The sequence below is a fragment of the Melanostigma gelatinosum genome, assembly GCF_949748355.1.
Source record: "Melanostigma gelatinosum genome assembly, chromosome: 9".
Classification (NCBI taxonomy): Eukaryota; Metazoa; Chordata; class Actinopteri; order Perciformes; family Zoarcidae; genus Melanostigma; species Melanostigma gelatinosum.
Genome location: NC_136642.1, coordinates 6560952 through 6580621, shown reverse-complemented (window position 1 = coordinate 6580621; position 19670 = coordinate 6560952). Strand labels below are relative to the sequence as shown.

The following is a 19670-nucleotide window of genomic DNA, read 5'->3' as shown; positions in this document are numbered from 1 at the left end:
GACCACCGTAAAAAAAAAAAAAAAAGGTTGATTGAATTTCTAAATTTAGAAACATATATGTGGTTCAGGGCTTACATTCTGACTAACAGGTGAAACTAATAACATTCATAATGGCTCTCCCCTCCATTTGCATGTGCCAGAAATCTAAACCAGCCAGCCAGCAAACACACAATACAAGCACCGTGACACCGGGGCGCCTCAATGAAATGCAACCCTTGTTAATGTCATTAGTCACACACGAGTCTGACGAGTCAAAATGCCCACAGTGGCAAAAGTCTATTGAATTATACAATTAATTTGAATGCTGGAAAAATAACATAGAATGGTTCTCCAACAAGCAAATAATTCAATTCACCATCAATGATATCATATGTGGGCAACAAAATCACATCACGGTTTAATGGACAACTGCAAAACAAACACACATTAATTACATTCTTTCGTCCTGTTTTGTGCCATTTTGTAAATCTAGCAGATTGACGAAATACAACCTGGTGTCTTATAATTGAACAGTGTAGAGTGAAAGCTGGTACAGGCTGCCAGTGGCCTCAGTAATGGGCTCATTACATCAATTTTGATTAAATTGCTACATGTTGCACCTTTTAAAATGGTGAGGCATAAAAACAAACAAAAAGCACAGAAACAAAGATGGCAGGGAGGAGCAGCGCATTCAATAGAAATATCACAAAAGTGTCCGATTACGGTCCAGAACAGGGAGGGGTTTGTTGTGTTCTAATGAGGGCTGGCAGAGAAGGAAAGAGGAGGCAAAAAGGAGAGATGACAGCGAGATAGGCTAACAGAAGTGTCAGCGGCGGTGGAAAAAGAGAGCAGGAAGATGTATGGGTCTGACGAGAGAGTGAGTCATTGAAGGGAGACTGGCCGGGATAACGGGTAAAGCAATGAAAGAAGAAAGGGGATAGATGAAGCACTCACTTAAGATGGTAATGCTGAATGCACTAAAGGGGTGGGGGTGTGGGGGGGGGGGGGGGGTAGGGTGCTGGGGGGGGGGGGGTGGAAGGGTAGGAAATCGCTCATTGGGGACGGTTAATGTGAATTGGGCATGGAGAGAAATGACAACTTCTTGGGTAACGGGAGAGAGCAGAGCGACTGTGTGTGTGTGCAGGAATGTGTAAGGACGAGAGATGCAGGGTGAGAGCGTGAACGAACGAGAGAGAGAGAGAGAGAGAGACGGTAATAGGCAAGCAAAGCTTTAATGGGGCGGAGAATAACGGAAAATGGGGAGGAAGGAGGGAGGACAGGGCTGAGAAAACGCTGTGCTGTGTGCAGAGCAGAAATGAGAGTGGGCGAAGAGGGAAAAAACAGTGTGTCGTTGCATATGTATTGTGTCGATTTTATTTTTTTTTGCATGTCACGTCTGTTTGATAGTCACGTCAGATAAATGCGAGTGCACTTCTGTTCTTGTGGCAGCTTGGGCTTGCACACTGTGTCATTGTGTGCAATGCACCTGCGTGCGCCTTCCATGTGATAACTTACGAAACAGCAGCATGCTGGCGTTGGAAGCTCCCAGACGGTTTGAGGCAAAGCAGGTGTAGTTGCCAAAGTGTTTCTCTGTCACGTTGGTGAACAGCAACAGTGAGCGCGTCTTCTCGTTTTTGATCCTAAGGGTGTTGTCACTCTCTACCGGCCTGGGTGGTCGTGGTGGGGGAGGGAAGCGGGAAGAAAAAGAGTGTGTCAGAAAAAGCGAGATAACATAACACCTAGAAACTCAGCCAAAGAGGCTTTTTGTTTCTCCATCTCTCCAGAGACGACCGTGGAACACAGTCCCCCTCCACACACTCTGTCTCACCTTGCACTAATAGAGAAATCTAACAGCCCATAAATAACAGAGACCTCCTGCTGGGGCCCATTATAGTCTATTAACGGCTCGCTCTGGCTGGCAAAGGCTTGTCTAAGTACTTCTGCATCTTATTTTGGCTGATGCCAAATCACTCGAACTCTTCTACCCTCTCTGCAAACTTGGAAGGACAGATGACGTGTGGGTTATAGAGAGCAAATAGGTTTCCAACAAGCTAATATTTCCCCAGAGATGGCGAAAACATTTACAATTATCTCAGACCTTTACTAATGTCAGAGGGTAGGTGAATGGACGGCAGCCACTACATATGTCCGCAGTAAACTGGCTAAATGTGAAAATGTAATTCATGTGGGAAAGTGACGAGATTGTTTTTGTAAAGATCTCATGTCCCCACGAACAGATGCAGCCCAATTGCATATCTGTTCCGTTCCCTCCTTTTCTCTGTTATCACCTGCTGTATCTGGTTTTTTTTAATATCGCTGAACTCACAGTTCAACAGGTCTCATGAACATACTTTCTATTGACCAATCAACGACGTTACAAATCAAAACCTCTACAGCCTCCAAACCGTGTCTGAGCCGGCCTTTACGCCATTGTTTCAGAAGCTGAGTTTAGACATCAATACTGAAATGCAAGGCCGGCGTTTATTGATTTTTTTTCACTCTGAAGTGCATTTTTAAAAAAGGTTCATTTTGTGCATGAAACTCATCAGCTTGGTGAGGGCCGAAGGCCATGGAGAGAAAAAAACATGTATTTTTAGATGAAGCTGGCTTGAAGTGTGGAACAGAAACACTGAACTCTTTGCTGGTCTCACCTGTGGTCATCTTTGTACCACTCAAAGGAGGCTGGCGGGACTGCCATGGCTTCGCAACGCAAGATGGCGGTCTTACCCAAATGGGCTGGCATGTTCTTCATGTCTGTGATCATGGGAGGGTCTGGCAGAGCAAAACGAGGGAGGAAGAGGGAATTCAGCAATCAGTATACATGTGCATTCACCGAGAAGTCGAGTCAGGTCAGGGTTGCGAACCAGGTTGACAACCCCCACTGGAGAGAGCAAAATTAAGATGTATGAATTCATACATAATAATGCATCTTTAGTGTGAACATAAATCATTCATACAGCATTGTGCGATAACACTGGAGGTCCGGCGTGACTTGAATTATCACCGTTGGGCTGTTGTGTGGCGCAGAGAGGAATACTTACAGTTGACCGTCACCTTGACTTTGCGCTGATCGGGTGAAGCCACTCCATTGTTGGTGATGCATTCGTAGTCCTCGGCCTGCTGCCTCTTGATCTCTGTGATGTCTAGGAACTCGCCGTCACTCACCAACCCGTCTATTGACATGAGGCAGATGTCAAGGGTCACTGTACATCGAATGCATGGCGACTCAGGCCACTGATTTAAGGGTTACCGTGTGATACTGCGACCGTAGGTGGACAGACAACCAAGTCACAGATGACATGATTTATGAGAATGGGGGAGGCAGCACACATACATCAGATATATCGACATATAAGGAAATCAACATCATGATTTTCATGAGAAATTGATTTATGTATCAAAAAACAAGATTTACAGATATGCACATCAATGTTTAATGCAATGAACTGCGTTTTATTTCTCAATACTTTTCTCCCTTTGCGTCTTGGAATCGTTATTCATCATTTGTATAACGGACAACAACATGAAATCAATAAAGAATTATGACACAAAAAATGAATAAATATAATGACACTGATTTAACAACAAACCCTGATTAAATATCTGTGATATCTGTAAGAATAATGTATTACATTTGAATAATTCTTGTCCCATGACCCAAACTTAGTGACTCAAACTGTTTTGTTCATTAAAATAATGGGTCGGTTGGTGAATTTTTGTATCGATGCAAACATGACTTGACAGCAGTGACAGCATTACTTTTAATGTCAGGAGAAATTGTCAGCTTTCTCTTCCATGCATTGGACACACCAGGGTGATCGCCTGTTCTCTACATTAAGAATATTCGACTCTTATTTGATGTTGACAAACTCCCAGGTGCACCCAAACCGAATGAGTTGGTCTCGCACTCCTTTTCCTTGGAGCGACAAACAACCATCGAATGACTTCAGAGGGTAGAGTCGAGGAGACGGGCTACAAGCTATTGCTCCTTCATGTGAGGGAATGGATGTTGGGAGTGTTATTGGATCGACAGCGGCAGAGAGAGAAGAAGAATGAGCATGAGAGTGCACCCCCCCCCCCCTTCCTCCCTGCAAGTCTTAGCAGCCAGCTGTCTCATAGCCTCCAAAACCATTAGGCCTTTTTTTCCTCCCCTTTACCGCATTAAAAGAAGTCAGACTGTGGAACATGACATAATATATAATCTCACCACTAACAAGTAAATCCAGCTCTTAAATTGCCGCTCACTTTTCCCTTTCAAAGCCCTCCTAAACATACACACAGCCACCGTCAATCAGTGGGCCTTTACTTGCCCTCACAAACACACAAATGGCGCCTGAGCGCGTTTTGTGAGCAACACCGACTCAAAAACACACTAAAAAGACGCTAAACTCCATGATTATTCCTGTCAGAGATTACCGCGCCGGTTCTAATTGAAGATTATACTGGAGGATTATTAGTGTGGCTACTGAGCTGGAGACGATTATTTGCAGCTGCTGCGGCAGAGGCTGAGCAGCAAGCGACAACCGCGGTGATGGCTGCTCGTGCCACCCGAGCAAGTGCAGGCGGGCGCTTGCTGACGGGGTGGGGTGGGTGCAATGGTATTCACTCATTCCATTAGTTTGATAAATATAGCTCTCCTGTGACATCTCTGTCATGCAAGCAGAGCACCCAGCTTTGCCAAAGGGGGGGGGGGGGGGGGGGGGGTCGGAGCGCAGAAAAATATAGAATCAGACAACTAGCACTGGAGAAATTACACACAAGGCTGTTACAGATGACTTCCAAGAAATAAAAAGGACAAAGAAAATCAAAAAAATGAGCGCTTGAGAGCGCAGTAATTTGCAAGAGATACCGAGATATAAAGATAGAGAAACAGCAACATAAAAGTTCAGACGTCAAGTTGAGTATTTGATGTGGTCAGTTCTTTCATGGACTTTTCATCTTCAGCACCTATGTGTGATGTAATATGACAGTGCAGAGCAGCCCTCTCTTACTCCCTTTCCCTCCCTCCCTCCCTCCCTCTCCATCCCCTGAGATCTGTGGACTGGCATTGCACACCTCTCTACACTTTGGTGGGAGATCATATCTGACTGGAGCCGGCCCCTGGCACTCCTACAATGGCCTGTAAAATACATCTCCATCAACCACTTATGGCTTTTGAAGGAGCCTGACTCCTGACCACCAGAGATAGTTGGATTGCACCTGAGACAGAGAGAGAGAGAGAGAGCGAGGGGGGGGGGGGAATGAGAGGAAGGGGAAAAAAAAGGCTCTGGCCTGCCCTACAGTGAAACTGTGCTCTATTTCCCCGGCAGCACTTTGAGCCCGACTAGATCATCAGGGCAATTGATTTCTCTGCTCCTCTTATCCATTTCCATTACAAAAACTACCGTCCAGGCAGAGAGGACTGGTGTTGGGTTACAACAGAGCAGGATGGACAGCCTGACAGACTAAAAAAAAACCTGTCCTTTGGAAGAATGACGAGATGAAAGGTGTGTTCATCGAGCTAAATGAAGCTACAGCAGAATGTAAAGCAGCAATGGCCACTTTGTCCCAGGCCTTCTAACGCGCATACCTAAAATGAATCCATAGTCTTCCATTCAGGTAGTTAACTACACATTCTTTCCACAGTTACATTTCTTTTATGGAGCCTGCCACCAGTATTCTTTATTATATTTTCTTGTGGTCAACAAATCCCATAAAAAGACCAAAACCAAGAATAAATCAATTCTGCTTCACTAAAGCCTGCCACATCGTATCCATTGCTTTGTGTTACGTAAGTGTCCAGCATCTTGCACTCAAGTTCAAGTCCCAAAACAAAGTACAAATGCGCTCTTCACCAAATGTCATACCAATTGCAGTTTTACATCCTGCAATTCATTTGTTGTTGACCACCGCGTCGTTAAACCATCTTTGGTATCTTTTGATAACGTAGTTTCATGATTCTCTCCTGCAACTTCATTGGATGCCGTCTGATTTGTCGACTTGCTGGCAATGAATTGCTTTCGTGGTTTCAGGAAATGAGTTGATGGCGGCACACTTTTAAAGCAACATACTTTTTAATCTTTGGTCTTGGCGGAAGATGTAAAGTGTTTGAAAGTCAAGAGGCTCAAGTCACAAGTCATTGGTGTTAAAGTCCAAGTCAAATTGCAAGTCTCTTTGATTTTGTCAATCCGAGTCTAAAGTGATCATATTTGTAACTCAAATAGGAGTCGAGTCCACACCTCCGGCCAGAGACCTCCATTGATGCACCTTTGCATCGTTGACATGCTTCTTCATCACCATAAACACGGGCACTAGTTCATCTTTTGTAAATCCACCATACACCTTCCTGGTGCTGTAATGTGTCTTAATCCACGGCAGGAAAACAGTTCCCAAGAAACACAATACTTACTCCTGTTTCAGTAACATTTGCTCAACCCGACAGTGCCCGACTGTTGGAGGAAATCATTTGTCATTTAAAAAGAGATTAAGCATTATATTTCAAAGCGTTTTTTCCCCAGACGTTTGTCTTCAGTATGAACAAATGTGCTTGAGGCTGAGGCTACCCAAAGGGAAGACAAGTTTCAGACACGGATTAAAGCGCCATTAGTTCTGTTCTTTTGGTGGGTTTGTTAACAATATCAAAAATATAGAATATTGCCTTCAACTTTAACATAAAGCACATAAACATTTTGATAAGGACCCAATACATGTGTTTACTGAAGTAATTGGACAAATTACAGTTCAAAAATAAACTCGTGAGTGCTCTCTGTCAACGCTTTCCTGCCTTTTCCAATCATCTCACTTCCACACTCAACCTGCACACCTGCTATTCATTCTCTGATGAAGCCACACCTGTTCCTCATCAACTCCACTCAGTATATACACGAGTACGTCCTCTTTCACATCAGCCTTGCTGCCATAGCTGTAGCGCAGCATTTGAGTCACTGTTCATGATTCCTGTCAGTTTCTGTATTTTACACGTGTCCTTTTTGGGTTTGTTTGGGTCTGCTGACTGCTTACCTTCCCCTTTCAATCCTACCTGCTCTGTTGTCGTCAGGCATTTGGATCCACACAACATCCAAAACCTTTAAGTCTCAGAAATCTAACTCCCGAACAAATGTATACACTCTTTATGCTTATTATATTCCTTACTTCCTAATGAAAAGTGCATGCCTCCTCCTGCCCACCACAAGAAGCAACCATGCATTCATTCGTTCAAGCTCAGCCAACGAGTGTTTTAACGGATGGGATGTCAAATGACAAGGCCCTGATGCGCTGGTGTATTTAACACAATGAGACCGCATGCCTGTATGTCTCTTGAGTGGGTCAGCTGATGGATGCCAGTGAGAGTGAATGGGTGCGACAGATATCTGCGCTTTGATGCAGATGAAGCCGGCGGCGCCTGCAACCAGCGCAGATTAGCGCCACTGTCTGGATGTGAGGAAGCGGGAACTGTTCAAGTTGCAAAGGGCTTGACGACTGAGCAGGTCTCAGCTCTAAGGTGTTGCACCTCCTCATCTTCCACCACCGCCAGACACGCGAGCACATTTTCCACTCAACCGCCACGTATACTGCTCGCCACACCCCTCCCCCCTCCCTGCAGTTTCTCTATGCAGTCTCTGAGTAATGGGGACAGATGGCTGGCAGCTTCTTGCTGTTTCTTTGGGCTAGTCCACCCCCACCTCTTTCTCCAAACGCCCCTGGTCTCCTGCAACTGATGGCTTGGTTGCACAAACTCCCACGGAATAGCAATGCAGCCCCTATCTCTTCCACTGCAAGCTGAGGGGGTTATTGGGGGGGGGGGGGGCGGCTAGAGAGGGAGGATTACTGCTGACAGAGGAGAAATGCTGTAGGCTTGCAAGTGAGGACAACCGCACAGTTTGTGATGTGTGTGTGTGTGTTTGCTGCAGGTGTGCGTTCTTGAATGCTTTGCTTTTCTCCTCTATTTTTGGGTGTCAACGATCACTATGGGCTTGTCCCTTTTTGAGGTTCTGTGTAGGTTCACAAACACTGACTGTGCAGAGAAGGACATTACATGCACGGCAGACTAACCCAGGGACAAACAAGGGACAGAGGAGGAGGGACAGACCTTTTGAGCAAGCCCAAAGCTGTCTGTAAGTACAGCAGTGCAGGATAGGTTGTGCATTTGTTGGCAGTATACGGTATAATTACAGCGCGTTGAGCCAATACTGCTGTGTGATAAATGCTTTAACCAAGACTGTTGCGACACGGATGCAACGCCAGCCGCACAAGAGTCCATAACTTCAATTTCAAAACACAGAAACCTTTCGAATGGTAATCTTTTTTTCCCCCTGTAATATCTCCCTCAACTGTCAAAGTTGAAGTTCAAAAGTTCAATCTAAGATATACTTTGGAACGTATTGGCATCCTGTCACACAAACAAAATTCAGTATTCATATTCCATCAAAGAAGCCATGGCGCTCATGCGATATGCAATATATTTTAGCCAAACTGATGGGAACAACAAATGATAGAACACTACATCAGGCAAAAGAGAAACATTCTTTGCTTAAATGTTAAAATATTGTAGTAACTAAGTTACATTAGGAATTTTGAGTCACAGCACAATTGTATATTCAGTACAGAGCAATTTTCTTCATGTACCAAAGAATGATACAGCACTGCCTTTACGGTTTTAACCAGAAAGACTCATTCAGTAGGGTTGCATGGTGGCTAGCACTGTCGACTCAGAGCAAGAGGGGCCCTGACGGCCCTTCTGTGTGGCGTTTGCATGTTCTCCCCCCAGTACAGTAGAATAACGTCATTCATGCAGATGTATAATACAAAGCGATTGCACTTAGGGCATCCAGATGGCCAGCAGCGATACGGTCCCGGCAGTATCAAATAGGCAGTATAAAAGGTGTTTTCAGAGAGTGAGTCGCTGCAACCACAAGAGGTCTTTGATCATCTGTCCATAAATGAGTGCCAAAAATATTATGCAGTTTGATGCAGCAGTATGCAAGGTTAGCTGTGGACAGACACAGACATGTGCACACACGCATTCACACGAGATAAAAGAATAATGGAACCATAAAATCTCTAAAAGCCATGTTTTGTTTTTTTGCCATTTGTGGTGATGAAGGTAGGAACAGAGAAACAGGAATAAATGCAGTGCTGATCAAATCTAATGGATTTAACTTCAACTATCAAGTCCTGCATCCTGACCACTCTGAACTAGTTCTGATTCCACACAGTGATGGATGCTAAAAATAGCTGATTAAAGTGGCTGTTAGCGTAGGTTGGCATCGTGATGCTGGTTGACAGGGTGGATGAAGACAGATGCTGATGATTACAGGTGGCACGGTGGGAATAATTACGTATAATGTGTGGTTATTTGGGAGAAAACACTGGGACAGAGGAGAATACCGAGAGTATGAATTTAAGATGGTGACAGACTTAACAGCTGGGTTTAAGAGTGATGACACAGGTATGTGGGATAAAGACTTGGACATGAGCTGAATGCTGATAAGCCTTTAGGAAGAAAATGGGGGGGGAAAAATAAAAAGACTATAAAAGAGGTTAGGGATGAATGTGAAGTCGGGGAGATGAAGGTGAAGCTGTGAACAAGAGATCTCTGGATGTGGTGACAAGCAAGAAAGATGGGGTGGCTTACATTTCTGGTCTTTCCAGGTGACGGTGGGCTCGGGGCGACCCACTGCCAGGCAGTAGAGGTTTACATTCTCGCCTTCGTTCACCGACACGTTTTTTGAGATGTTGACAATTCTGGCCGGCACTGAAAAACAAGATCATGCCATTAAAATATGACCTCAAAATCCCCTTTTTATTTCATAAATTATTGATGAGGTATGGCCTCAGCCTATTACGGTATGATGCAAATCCGTGCACCTAAGACAGAGGCAATCAGCTGATTAATGATCTGCGCTCACTGAACTGTGCAACAATATGCTTGTCTGTCTGCTTAAAATGCACTGATTTCTAAATTACTGCAAATGGGAATTGAGAAATCTCCTTCTCCTGACATTTCATCCATTTTAAAGAAAATTCATAGAATTTTGACTTTTTAGGTGAATGGCCACTCCTGGATACGGTATTATACCGCTTTTCCCCAAACTCACAAAGTGTTGGAGTGCTATGCATGTAATTAGTTTGATAACATGATGGCCCCTTGAATTTAAATGGCCCATTATCATTGCTTTTAATGAGCTCGGCCCTGAAATTGCTTCTTTTTTTATTTTGCAAGACATCTACCGAGGATCCCATTTTTCTCTATCTTGCTGGAGTTGAATACTTGCAGCGATAAAGCACAGATTGGAGTGGCGGTAAAGCTGCTCCTGCTTTATGCACTGACTTGAGGGTATACTTATTTAGTGTGATATCAAGCTCGGGCTCGAATTGCAGGCGACTTGGAATTAGGTATGGTCATCTGTGCCAAGCTTTGCAGCCTGCAGACAAGAGTTGTTTGGCTGCAGTACGATGTGAAAACTCTCTTAGTAAGCAGCTGACATTGTCTCCGCCACCCGTGAGCTGTGAGCCAGACCTCGTGTTTTTCATTCCAGCAGAATTTACCCTAATATATCCCGTGACAAATTTTTGACTTTCATCCCGTCGGTGGTGTATGCATGAAATCTGCACAACGGACGATCCAAAATATGCGAAAAATTGACACATGCAGGGGGGGGGGGAACAGGTCTGAGATCCATCCTCTGGGCAGTGCTGCGCCAATACATCATGTCACTCAGGATCAGTCAGACTCTCACTCACTTAGTGGCTGACTTGATGACTGAGCCCCAATCGTGGTCCTGCACTGTCGGTTATTAAGTCAGGCACCATGAACAGCCCCCCCCCTGTGTACCGCATCTCCTCCTCATCCATCTGATCTGCCTAACTCTCATGAAGACAAGCAACCCTACCTGGCCACATGGAAATAACGAATGGGCTTGGACTTGGCCTCGTTATTGAAACTGCATCTGTCAGCTGCACTCGGCCTTCTTTACTGAAGCCGCACACATACACAGGCCAGCTAAGCTTTCAAATCATGAGCAAGTAATCGCAGTTTGATATCAGCATAAATCCCAACCTTGTATACTCAAACATCATAAAAAAACATCGACATAGTTCTCCATCATAGATTTAACTCTGATACGTAACCATAGCAAATCTTATTTGCTTCCCCTGCTGTCAAACCTCAATCACACCCAATAGAGAGCACTGCGCTTGGATGAATGACGAAATGCATAATTAAGCCATTTCATTTGTATCCAAGGGTGGTTACAGTAACATCGATGCACACATTGCTTTTATTTGCATCACATCTGCAGGCTCTGGATATATCAGGGAAATGAGTCGCTTATGCTGGAAACACTTTAAAATCCCTTTTATAACAGACCCCTGTTGAGTCTCGACTCGGCTGTTCACCTTGGACAATGAGGTAGACGTGGGCAATGCGGGGCTTGTTATTGGCCTGGAAGCTGCAAGTGTAGGGCCCCTCGTCGGATACTTGCACCTCGTCGATGTGGATGGAGAAGTCGCTGTTGTTGCTGTTGGCCAGCGTCACGCGCTTGTCCAGCGACCACTTGTCCGTCCCCGTGAACAGGATGTTGGAGCGGTTCAGCCAGGCCTTGTGGGTCACCTCCTCGTCGATCCGACATCTGAGAGGACCGGAAGTGAGAGACACGAGTAGGGTTGATGCTAAATACCGCTGAGAGGTTTTAATCCTTACATACAGCTGTACAAACGGGTGAAATGTCAACATAAGAGTGTTTTGGTACAGTGTTGCACACAGCTGACGAGCTTCAATGCACCTCAAAATAGTGTTTTTATGATGGTGGGGAGCGCTGAAAAACATGTTCGTCCAAAATCTCCCATAGGTGTTCAAATACATGGGAATACAGTGCGTGCGAAGGTCATAGCACATAATTCGCTTCCTTTTCTACTAATCAAACCAGTCAGGGTCCCCTCATGCGTGCCCTGTACAAAGCATCTCTCATTCATTATGCCTCCCCACTCCATTTATTCTAATTTCTCCTTTATTTGTCACCTATTAGTGCAGTCTTGCCAAGAGGTTACAGACAAACCCCTTTGGTAACATTGCACTAATGATTACCCATCACTCCTGTTGCACAGGTGGAGAAAAATGGCTGAGGTCAGTTATAGGAAATCCAAGAGGTTGTGAGCAAAGCGTTGCATGAGAAGTGTAAATCATTATTATTCTCTTCACAGCTTGGTTTTGTCTTTAAGATAACATTGAACGGATATGAGTGGAGCCACGGTCCAAAGGTGTGACTTCAGTTCTTGGCTTGGCCACTAGATGTCCTTACCCAGCTTCAACTAGCTTGCATGGCCAGGCCTCTATTGTCCTCATGTTTAATTGATGTGACCTGGATAAATATCAAGGTTGAGGTAGATCACTTGCCAAGTCCGTGGCAGTGACACCACGATGCAAAACGGCTACAGTGCAGGTTAGCCTGGAAGTATTTTACAAACGTTCAGGTGGACACGTGACCTGAGGGCCAAGCAGGTTTAGAAAACGAGCAAAAGAAGAAGAAAATACTTTGTTGATTACATTTTGCGGCTGGTTAATTTAGATAAAGCGACGCTAAAGTAAGCAATCCCACCATAAAGAAGATCATTATCTGTGTACAAACAATCTATGAATCTATTTTTAAAATGAATCACTTCTGCACTGATGATGTTGCTGCAGGACTGCAAACCCAGAGGACATTAGCACCACAATAGCATCAAATGTGCCGCGTCTTAATGGGCCGCATCAAAGCCAACACAACAGCATTGTCGCAAGTATTTGTGCCACTTGGGCAAAAGTGATTTTACATGAAAATGGATATTATTCATGAAGGTGTTTAGTCTGCTGTTTGTCACCGACTGTCCAGACGAAACTTACACGCATCTGATTACAAAAGGTGCCATCACATCACAACTGATGATCTGTGCCATGAAATCAAGCTTCCAGAATAATATCTGGAGCATCACAAGTACAGTTTTCAAGCGCTGGTTTCGACATAGGGGACTCCAAGAACACAAGCCTGAGGCATCGGGAGATGGTCAACAAGAAGGAAACTCAAGAAAACATATTTCTGGCGGAAGAAAAGCCAGGTTTGTTTTTCCTTGTGAGTTGCTGGACAATGTTACCTCTTTAGAAGGATAACACACGCGCTGAAGGAATAATCAGCCTTTGCTTGAAGTGGTCAAGTGTAGACTCGAGCAACAGGTATAAATGAGCCACAAGTAGTGGCACAGCTTTTGTTTTCACAGTGAATAGTCCAAAAGGTCGGCTGCTTTGAAGAACTGAAGGGGATTACCGCTCGTGCACAGCTTTCCAGATCCCAAATTGTAAAGAAATAAAGGAATAAATAGTGACATTGAAAGCACATATTTTCTGAAAGCCAAGTGCGTTGCGTTTAGAATTGTTGGTGTTTAAACACCCACATAAATTATATGGATTTGACTTCTCCACTGTGTCAATAGAAGAGCGTCATGCTACACGTCCTGATACCATTATAGATCAGCCTTCATGGTTGTTTGAGTCCCAACTTTGAGAGAGACTTGTTGATGTTGACAGACCTGTAATGTGTTTGACTGCGGTGGAAGGCCCACTCTTCTTGCAACAGAAAACTAAACTAAAAAAAGAATTCAGAGAACTGAAGGGGGGGGGGGGGGGGTAGGCTTAAATGTGATGAAAGTAATGTTGACTTGGATTTTTTTTTTCCGCTGCTGAATGCACTGCCAAGCCTGGTCACATCCACACGACAGGGAAAAAAAAAAAGTGGGCTATTTTTCTGCTTGGCTGGGAGCCGGGGAAAGCTGTGATTTTCCACTTTATCACTCACAGTTAGTCAAGTGTGGTTGGACGCGGAGGAGGTCCGCCCACCGAGCTGACCTGTGCATCATTATTGTTACATCTATAAGTAAAAGGTGATCGCAGACAGACGGCATGACTCCAGCGACATGTGACAGTTATTATCATTCAATCAGCTACAGGACAGACAGCTGAAAAATATGGCACAATATGGGGCTCCTAATTGAAGTTATGTGACGGAGAATTGGCAATTAAACCAGCATGACAGGTGGGGGGGGGAAATGCAAACACGTTTTTCATGTAATTAGTGGGTGCAGGTGTAGGATCAGGAGTTACCTCAAAGTGACTCTTTCTCCTTCCAACACTGTAATGTTGTCCGGCAGGTGTCCGAACTCTCCTCCGTGCACGCTGGACGCTGCAGAGAAAAATGAGAGAAGAGACCAGTGAGCATCCAATCATGGCACCAGGCGCTGGCATTCATCAATCTCAGGTCAGGTGCTTGAGAATCGACTACCTCGCCCAATGAGGTGCTCCGTATCCTGAAGGGAAAGTCATAAACATACTAAACAAAAGAGTCACAACGTCTGCACTGACCCCCACACTTGAATAATGATTTGGTTTTCCCCTGCATTCTGGTGGGATGCGCACTCATTGAACAGCGCTGATAATGAGCCAAGGGAAGAGGTTTCACGCGGAGCTGCCGGAGCGTGAAATGAAGGGACAGCAACGGTAACAGAAGGGATGCTCATCCTGCCTACCAATACACACACGCACTCTGAGAACAGAGGCACAAACACGCGCACACTTACTGAGTGCCATTAGTTGAAGAGGAGATTCAAACTTGGCATCTGTGAGATGTGTTTCACTCAGGTGGGAAAAACACTTGAAAGTACTTTGAAGTCGTTTTTTGTGAACTTACTTGGACTGTAAACAAAGATAACCAAAGACCTTATATGCTGGCAGTTGTATTGCTTATTGCGACGGGCTGCTCCCCGGTAAGACACCTGGCTCGGTCCATCTCGACTCTGCCAAATCCCAGCATGACACCAGATACCTCAGCTTGTGTCTCGCCTCCATCTCCGACAATCTCTTTCTCCCTCTGGCTGCAAAATGACCTCAATATCTCCAGTAGGCCTTTGCTGCGTTCTAGCCTTGAGGTTTAATAAATGGTGACTTTATGAAATGAAGCCGGTGCAGTGAGTAGCTTAGAAGCACCTCAAGGTTTGTTGGATAACCGCACGAGGACATGTTAAGCATGCCGATTAGGAAACCCGGGTAGAGATGCGACCCAAAATGAAGGCAATGCAGCACTACAGCTTTGAATTAAAGGAGGGTCTTTGTGGAATCATGGTTTGATTACAAAGAATAATTGGAGAGGCTTCAGAATTACGATGCACTTCGTGGATTCCTAATCAAAAAGGTTTTCAAACCGCAGAGCTGAAAGTCCTGAGAACTGCCAACTTCTCCAAATAACAATGAATCATCTTTCAAATAAAGACAAATTATGCATTTTCTGCACGTTTGCGAATGCAGCGCTGTTTGGCTATTTCACAGTAAATATAGGCTACATTGTGTATTCATATATTCATGTGTGTGTGTGCAGCGGTGCATGGCGTTGCTCAGCAGTTACAGTAGCTGTCTGCTGCTCGTTTGTGTGAATGTGTGCGTTTGTTTGCTGACATACCGGTGGAGAACAAGAAAGGAGGACAAACTAATGACGCCTCAAAAGAAAAGTGGCCCTGAAAAGCTCCTGCTAAAAGCTGTAATCGCATTAATGGTGGTGCTGCTGCTGCCGCCACGCTATCTAGGCCGGCCAAGGATCCCAGAACTGGCTGCATCTCTCTCTCTCTCTCTCTCTGAAAGCCTGGGGGGGGGGAGGGGCTTGGCACATTGGCCATTGTGCCCAATGTTGGAAAAACTGTCACAAGCTTTCGTTCATCTGTGGCTTTTATTACAGAGTAATGTTGCATCACTGTGCTAATGCTTCCTGTCTTAGACTCAGACAGACCTCAGCTGTTTCCCTTTCAAGTGCTCCGTACTCCACACACTACTTTATTTAGGTTAATTCAATTCAGTTCCAGGGCTTGGGGCTTGGAGACGGGTGTGACACGCTGTCATAAATACACACTATTCGCAATCGCAGACACACACACACACACACGTGGTGAAAAGGCGCTCTCTCTATCACATCATGTAACCAGTGGGACGTGCGCACGACGCACACATTTTGATTGAATGAATGCATACGCTGGATGCTCCAAACAACACTGCGAAGGTTACAAACCAGCGGGGAGCAATTCTCATTTCCCTACTCAATTCCCATCTTCACAGCTCGATTGGCACCTCACATTCTAAAAGCTGTATCACCCCGCCTTCACTTCCAGACGCTGCACAACACGATAACCAGGCCAACACATTCAGTCCATATTTCCTCTCTCACACACTGCGTCACAGGACAAATCGCAGACGTGTTAACTTGCGCACACATACGCACACACACTCATCGACGCGACAGACGAGCTGTGATGGAGGTTTGCCTGAGTTCATTGTGGGGAAAGATCCAGGAGACAAACACACACACATCAAGCATTCAGTCGCCCTGCTTTATGCACACTCAACGTTTTCTGACCCCTCACTTACTCGCAACGCTCAGCGTGCAGTCAAAGCTTTGACCTTTGCACAGACACAACAGAAAAACTGTTGTGGATATCAGGAGCTTGTGTAGAACACATAATCAGGATCTGCATTTGAGAGATGGGAGACCAGGTCTGTCCTGAGGCAAAAGTTGCCGTTCATCTTCCTTTTTCTCCCCCCCTCCACCTTGCCAGCAAAGCATTGCGAGATATATCAATATTTACTTGACAGCAAAACTACTTTGTTTTGGCACCTTTTAGAAAATGTAAAGCAGACCACAATGCGCACGACGCAAGGCCTCGGGAAACATGTGGACTGAATATAAACGGGCTGCAGATTATAGTAAGTTTAAACAATCATGAAAACATGCACACATACGGGATTTATGATTGCTGTGGCTCCACTCTTGAAATTCTCTTGAGAAACAAAGACTTGCAAAATACTTATTACCCCCAAAATGTATGTGCAAAACAATAAATCACCACCCAGGTGAACAAGACTAGCAGCACTGCCAGACTGTACTTGCAAATGGCAAAGTGTGTTTTCTACTATTTTGACGAACATTTGTTATTGTTCGACAGCATCATCTGACACTTTCTTTAGGTCGATGAAATTATGAATATATGATGCATTCCCGAATCTGATACACCTGTTTTCAATCTCCATGCTTTCCAGCCCAAAATGTAGGGGTGCAGGACTTTGTCTGAAGAGTATCGCACATTGGTAATTCTGTTGTTCAAAATTGGCCGCAGCACTCAAATCAAATCAAATACTATAACGGTTATTGCTTCGACAGATAAATGAATCTAAAGTGTGCATCTGTGGCGCCTCATTAATAGGACAGTGGGAGTGTTGGGTGTAAACATCATCTGGCTGAATGACGGCATGTGTCGCAAAACCCTTTGATGTAACCCACATGATTTATCCCCTTTTCAGGAAATAATTTCAAATGTTGCCGTCCGAACACAGCGGGTATGATCAAACGGAACAATAATGAGTCCAGAGTGCATCCAGCAGGCTGTTGCATGGCCAAAACAGATTCGTCGGACATCACCACAATCACTACCAATTCCTGGGCCACTTCTGGCTTTGTTGATCCCCATCTCAAATTCTGCTATTTTTTTGTCTCTGCTCCCTCCTGGGGCTCAGCATGCAGGCTGATGAAACACACCCACCAGGAGGATTCAGGAGTCTCGCCCATTGACACTGTAGAAACGAGGCTGTGCTTGCCAACATGGAAGCTTAATCCACTGCCTACCCTGCAGACTCTAAATGCGGAAACACAAACAATGTTAATTCCAAAAGAAAGCTTTTTGTCTTCAATGCTTTGGTACCCTACTTTACTGAGACAAATCCCGAGCCTATATGAAGAAGAAACCATTTTTATTGTCATATACATTTTTTACACATACACGGAATTTGACTACTGCATTTGACCCATCCCTGTACATAGGGAGCAGTGGGCTGCCATTGATCGGCGCCCGGGGAGCCGGGGGTTCAGTGTATTGCTCAGGTACACTTCGACACGTCCCAGTCGGGGATCGAACCTCTGACCTTCCGGTTCCCAGACGACCCCCAGTCGCTCCCTGTATAAACCACAAGTGAGCAGAGTATGAATAGAGATATGATAAATAACCGCGTAAGAACAGTATCGCTGGTGAATACTGCAGTGGCACCCTGGTGTCGGGGAGAACTCAGGCATATTAAATCTTCCTGCTCGCTGTTGTCTACAGCAGATACAGTCCGCCATGGCTACCCGTATCTCTTGTCCTTGCTATGACCTGCTGTTTTGGCACACAAAAGGAAGCCCCGTCTCCATACATACATGCGCGCGCACACACACACACACTTGTATTCAGTTCAAATGACTCCCTGCAGCCTTTGTCTGCACACAGCATTGAGCCTCGGGGCCAGATTTGTCTGGCATTTTTAAGAGAATAAAATTTTATGGACATGCCTGAGGGGTTACACACAGGAAAATACTGTGCTAGTAGACCATTACTTTCCCGCTACTGGAAGTGTTTCGTCAATCAGTTCAGCTGTTTTTACTGCAAAAGCAGAAATCTGTTTTACTCATCTGTGGATAACACTTTATCTACTGCTGGACCCGAGGTAACCATTCCTAAAACTCTCTCCACTTGTGCTTCAGTGTTTTAGTCTCTGTGCTCTCCTGCATTGTGTTTTTTTGCAGCAATGCAAGGCTGCTTGCTCAGTTCCCATGAGACATCTATTGCGTGATTTGTATTCTCTTGACTTTTACATGTGCCTGTTTGTAATTGCACTTGCTACTGGCAGACACTGATGAGTAGAGCTCTCTTGAGCTGTACAACTTTCGCCTGCGTAGTCCTTGCAAGGCGGTCTTTGTACTGTTCATCTATTTCGCATTGCCCTTGACGATCGAATACACACAGAGAGGAGGCAAAGCTACTTCTGAAAGCATGATTGGCGTCAAGACGGATAACAGCGGAGGCGATAATGACACCCGTAACAACAATCCGTTTTAACGGAGACTGCTGTGGTTTTGAAATTGAAAGGAGAAGGAGAGAGGCACAGCACAAGGTTGGAAGGGAGCGGTGGAAGTAGATAACCAGGGTGAGGTGAGGTCCTGAAAACAAACGGCAATCGAGAACGAGGCGAATATGGAACTGCGGGATGTTGCGTTGCAGCAACAGCTAGAGTTATACAGTTGTAGCAGCAGCGGTGTGAGGTGATAATAGCAGTATTGGCGTTAGTAGTAGCAGAGAGAGGGGGCGCAATGACGTGGCACCAATATTAACTGGGGAGGAAAGTACGAGGACACAGTCTGTAACGCTGGGGCATAGTGCAAAGCAAAGGAAAGACACACCCGCATAATTAACATCGGCATGCTGCAGCCAATTAAATATTTACAGAGGCACTTCCCCTCCGACACCTTGATGATGAACAGCGGCAGCCCAAGGATTATCAGATGCTGGGTGCCTCAAGCAGGAGACAAGGGGTTGGGGGTGTGGGATTAAACATTAACCGGCACAGATATCCCTTTCTCTTCCTCGTCTGATCCCATTAACTCTGGACGGCCCAAATCCAACCTCATGTCCACCTCTCTGGAGCCTCATCTTCCTGCCTTCCTGCCCTCCCCCTCCTCTCCACTTCTCATTCAGCCCCTACACTCTGCTGGTGAAAATCCCCGACTCCCCTCCTGGCTCCTTCCACCCTCAGCACCACCTGTCAGGGACAGAGCAACGGGAGAGTGAGGAGTGAGAAACCACCTGGGCGCCACGCTCTCAGAACCAGCACAACAAGA

At 45.3% G+C, this 19670-nt stretch overlaps 1 protein-coding gene across 2 annotated transcripts in view; it reads right to left on the bottom strand.

Moving 5' to 3' along the window:
* Positions 1-19670, bottom strand: part of iglon5 (IgLON family member 5) — a 105286-nt gene that overhangs the window by 7190 nt on the left and 78426 nt on the right. For both annotated transcript variants that reach the window (XM_079275975.1, XM_079275974.1), the window contains 6 exons: positions 14090-14168; positions 11356-11588; positions 9593-9712; positions 3021-3152; positions 2631-2751; positions 1495-1646 (listed from right to left, as the gene is read on the bottom strand). In XM_079275975.1, the coding sequence (XP_079132101.1) occupies positions 1495-1646; positions 2631-2751; positions 3021-3152; positions 9593-9712; positions 11356-11588; positions 14090-14168 (837 nt within the window). The remainder of the gene's footprint in view (positions 1-1494; positions 1647-2630; positions 2752-3020; positions 3153-9592; positions 9713-11355; positions 11589-14089; positions 14169-19670) is intronic.